Genomic DNA, 5,144 nt, shown 5'->3' with positions numbered 1-5,144 from the left:
AATGAGTTGGAATGGGCGGGAAGGAGAGAGAGAGAAAAAATAATTATTTTAAAACTATAGAAATGAGATTAGAAATAAGTAAGATGAAAATCACAATGAGAAAAGTTATACATATATATATAACGAAAAAAAAAAGCAGCCAATAAATAAATATAAATAAAAACAGACACAAATAGATAGAAAAGAAAATGAAAATAAGTAAACATCAACAAGAACAACAACAAAATCGCAAAAGACATACATTCCACAAAACAAACACACGAACACACACACAAAAAAATAATAATAATAAATCTAAAATCGCATAAAAAACGAACAGACATATACATCACTAAAAAAATAAAATAAAAAACAACAGAAAAAAAACATAAAACCGATATCTACCTAACAATGAAACACAGGAGGAAAAAAAAAAAAAATAAAAAAAAAAAAAAAAAAAAAAAAAATTATAATAAAAAAAATCATAACAAAAATAGCAGTGAAAAAAACAACTTGCAGACAGTTAAAACACACACACACACACACTAAAAGAAAAGAAGAAGAAGAGGTAAAAAAGAAAATAATGATAAATAATAAGTAATAATGATAATAACAACAACAACAACAAAAATAATAATAATAATGATAATAATAATAATGATAATGATAATTATGTTAATAATGACAATGATAATAATGATAATGATAATGATAATGATAACAATAATAGCAAAAATAATAATAATAACGATAATGGTAATAACATAAATGATAATAATAGCAATAGTAACAACAACAATAATAATAACAATAACAATAGCAAGAATAACAACAATAACAATAACAATAACAATAACAATAGCACTAACAATAATAGGCCAAGCCAGGCGGTGACTGAGCGCCGCGCCCCACCCACCTGCGAGGACTGAAGGAGGCGCGTTGGTCACCATGTAGGCGCCCTCGCCCTTGTCCCCCGGGTTGACGGCGAACAGGAGGTTGGTGGTGCCCAGGAGAGGGAACAGCACCACCGTCGCCTTGATCGCCTTCCTGTAGGAGAGGGCGAAGGGAGGGGAGAGGGGGGAAGGAGCTCTAATTGCTGGAGATTTGTTTTTTTTCCCCCTTCCGAAGTGCCTCTGGCTTGGGGCCTCGGGTACGTTGCTCGGGAAGGAGGTTGGTGTGTGTGTGGGTTTATATATGGGGGTAAGTATGTATATGTATATATATACATATATACATATATGTATAAATATATATACTCATATATACATATACACACACACACACACACACACACACACATACACAGTCTATACACACATTTGATATATATGCACATATAAACACACACACGTGCACAACACACACACACACACACACACATATGTGCGTGTGTTGTGTGTATGTGTGTGTGTGTCTGTTTATAATATATATTCAGTATTACCATTTTCATGAACTGCAGACTTTTGTAATAGTCTTATAAATGTGTAAGTTTCTTTTACTACATACGATAGAATAAAAAAATCTATTATCACTATTCTTTTCTTGTCTTACATTTTATTCCACTTTTCCTACTTCTACTTATTCTTCTCATTTTCTATTAATTTACATTTTTAAAAATTTAATTAAATTATTATTATCATTATTATTAACATTGTTATTATCATTGATATGATCATGTTTATTATGATTATTAATACTGTTATCATAATTATGATTAGTATTTTCATCTATTCTTTCTATGATTATCATCATTATTATTATCGTTATTGTTATTATTAATATTATTATTGTAATCGTTATTGTTATTATCAATATTATTATTATTATCGTTATTGTTATTATTAATAATATTATTATTATCGTTATTGTTATTATTAATATTATTATTATTATCGTTATTGTCATTATTAATATTATTATTATTATCGTTATTGTTATTATTAATATTATTATTATCATCGTTATTGTTATTATTAATATTATTATCATTATCGTTATTGTTATTATCAATATCATAATTATTATCGTTATTGTCATAATTAATATTATTATTATTATCATAAATATTGTTATTATTATCATTATCATTATTATCATTATCACTTTAATCATCATCATCGTTATTTTCTTTCTTAATTATAATTATCCTTTTCTTTCCTTCTTTATCATCACTATTGCCCTTATTTCTTTATCTATCATTATTGCCCTTATTTCTTTATCTATCACCATTATTCCTCGCAAGAAAACAGGTTGACGCCCTCCTCCTCACCTGACTTGAGCGTCGCTCGCCCGCAGCTTCGTCACGAGGATCCGGACGATGTTGATGAGAAACATGAGGCCCCCTTTCCCCCTCCCCCCCCCTCTCCTCCCCCTTCCTCTCCTATCCTCCCCCTCCCCTCCCCTCCCCCCCCCTATGTGATAACCCCAAAAGGGAAAATAATCTCCCGAGGGGCGGGTAGGGGGGGGTGGGGTAGGGGAAAAAGAGGGGGGGGGTTTGGGATTGGGCGTGATGGGAAATTCCCGTTATTAATAAGAGTGGGGTGGGGTAGGGGGGGGGGGGGGAAAGGGGGGAGGGGAAAGGGGGAAAAAGGGGAGGGACAAAGGGGGAAAAAAAGGAGGGGGGGGAGAAAAAAAAGGGGGGGAAAAAAGGGAGAGGAAAGGAGGGAGGGAGGGAGGGGGAAAGGGAAAAAGGAGGGAGGAAGAGGAGAGGAAAAGGAGGGAGGGAGGGAGGGGGAAAAGGGGGGAAAGGGAGGGGAAAAGGAGGGAGGGGGAGGGGAAAAGGGAAAGGGAGGGAGGGCCCGAGGGGGAAAGGAAAAAGGGGAGGGAAAAGGAAAGGGGGGGAGGGAGGGGGAAAGGGAAGGGGGAAGAGGGAGAGGAAAGGAGGGGGGGGCGGGGAGAGGGAAAGGAAAGGAGGGAGGAGAGGGAAAGGAAGGAGGGGGGAAAGAGGGGGAGGAAAGGAGGGGAAAGGGGAGGGAGGGGGGAAAAGGGAAAAGGGGGAGGAAGGGAGAGGGAAAGGAGGGAGGGAGGGAGGGAGGAAAGAAAGGAGGGAGGAAGAGGGAGAGGAAAGGAGGGGGGAGGGAGAGGGAAAGGAAAGGAGGGGGGAAGAGGGAGAGGAAAGGGGGGAGGGAGGGAGAGGGAAAGGAAAGGAGGGAGGAGGGGGGGGAGGAAAGGAGGGAGGAAGGGAGAGGAAAGGAGGGGGAGGGGGGGGAGGGGGGGGGGGGGGGGGGGAAGGGGGGGAAAGGGGAGGGGGGGGGGGGGGTGGGGGGGGGGAGGGGAGGGGGGGAGGGGGAAAAGGGGAGGGAAAAAGGAAAGGGGGAGGAAGAGGGAGAGGAAAGGAGGGAGGAAGAGGGAGAGGAAAGAAGGGAGGGGGGGAGAAGGAAAGGAAAGGAGGGAGGAAGAGGGAGAGGAAAGGAGGGAGGAAGAGGGAGGGAAAGAAGGGAGGGAGGGAGGGGGAAAGGAAAGGAGGGAGGAAGGGGGGAGGAAGGGAGGAGGGAGGAGGGGGGAAGGGAAAGGAGGGGGGAAAGGGAAGGGGAGAGGAAAGGAGGGAGGGAGGAGGGGGAAAGGAAAGGAGGGGGGAAAAGGGGGAAAAGGGAAAAAGGAGGAAGGGAGGGAGAGGGAAAGGAAAGGAGGGAGGAAGAGGGAGAGGAAAGGAGGGAGGGGGGAGAGGGAAAGGAAAGGAGGGAGGAAGGGGGAGGAAAGGAGGGAGGGGGGGAGAGGGAAAGAGGAGGGAGGGAGAGGGAAAGAGGAAAGGAGGGAGGAAGAGGGAGAGGAAAGGAGGGAGGAAGAGGGGAGAGGGAAAGGAGGGGGGAAAGAGGGAAGGAGGGAAAGGGAGGGTGGGAGGGAGGGAAGAAGGAGGAGAGAGGGTAGAAGAGGGTAGAGGGGGACAAAGAGAAAAAGCAGAGGGGAAAGGGGAAAAAGGAAAGGCACAACACACCCCACACACAAATCCACCCCACACAAAAACACACACACACAAACACCAATCACACACAAAACACACAATCCCCCACACCACACAATCACACACACACACAATCCAACACACACAAACCACACCCCACACAATCACCAAACACCCAACAAATAAACAGGGCGCCACGAATGACTCGGCGATACACAACTTATATCACTAAATCTCCACGGTCTGCACACACACTACACCCGCTCTGTTGACTTAATAACTATTAATAACAGACTGCTATCACACTTCCCGCAGGCAAGCTGACGGGCGGAAGCAAGCATTGGGTCGTGCTTGAGCTGACGCCTGGCTGACACTGGCTGACAGCGAGGCGGGTTCGCCTTGTTCATGTCAGGGGTTTGTGACCCTGGACTCTGGGTTTGTATATGTTTTCCAAATGTGTCTTTACACGCACACACACACCCCACACACATACAACTACACCCCACACACCACAGACACAAAACACACACACAACACCCCACCCAATAGGCCACACACACACACAACACCCACACGCAAACACCACACACACACCACACCACAACCAAACAAAACCCCACAGAAACACACCCCCACACACACACACATGGGGCACACCACACACACACATACACCACACCCCAAACAACACACACACACACACACAGACACACTTTTAAACACAAAAACACACACCCCACACAAACCCCACACACACACACAAACACAAACAAAAAACAAAACACTCCCACACACACACACACACACACACACACATTATATATTTTTTTATGTATGAAAAATAATACACACACCAACACACCACACACACTATATGTATATATATATGTATGAAAATAATCCCACACACACACCACACACAACACACATAAAATATATATTATATAATATTTATTAAATATATATAGTATATATTGTTATTGTGTATTTTTTAAAACCACAAAAAATATATATTCATATATATCCATATATTATTATATTTATACATATTAATATTTATTTTATATATATATTTTATACAATTTACATAACTATATACTATACATATTACATATATATAAGAATATATATGTATACATGTATATATGGTATCATCATATATATGTATTAATTATATAACATATTAGGGTATTATACTATTTTACATTATATTTTATAAATATATACACTATATATGTTTTATATACATATTATACATATATAT

The 5,144-nt window shown here is 41.0% G+C and overlaps 1 protein-coding gene across 1 annotated transcript in view; it reads right to left on the bottom strand.

The window, feature by feature from the left end:
- Window positions 1-2,313, bottom strand: part of LOC125040468 (putative protein TPRXL) — a 4,082-nt gene extending 1,769 nt beyond the window's left edge. Inside the window, exons 1-2 of the mRNA XM_047635021.1 lie at window positions 2,249-2,313; window positions 849-1,098 (exon numbers count right to left, since the gene is read on the bottom strand). Coding sequence (XP_047490977.1) covers window positions 849-1,098; window positions 2,249-2,313 — 315 coding nt within the window. The remainder of the gene's footprint in view (window positions 1-848; window positions 1,099-2,248) is intronic.
- Between the last annotated feature and the right edge of the window lie 2,831 nt (window positions 2,314-5,144).

The sequence above is a fragment of the Penaeus chinensis genome, chromosome 29 (assembly GCF_019202785.1).
Source record: "Penaeus chinensis breed Huanghai No. 1 chromosome 29, ASM1920278v2, whole genome shotgun sequence".
Classification (NCBI taxonomy): domain Eukaryota; kingdom Metazoa; phylum Arthropoda; class Malacostraca; order Decapoda; family Penaeidae; genus Penaeus; species Penaeus chinensis.
This window is presented reverse-complemented; position numbering and strand designations above follow the sequence as displayed.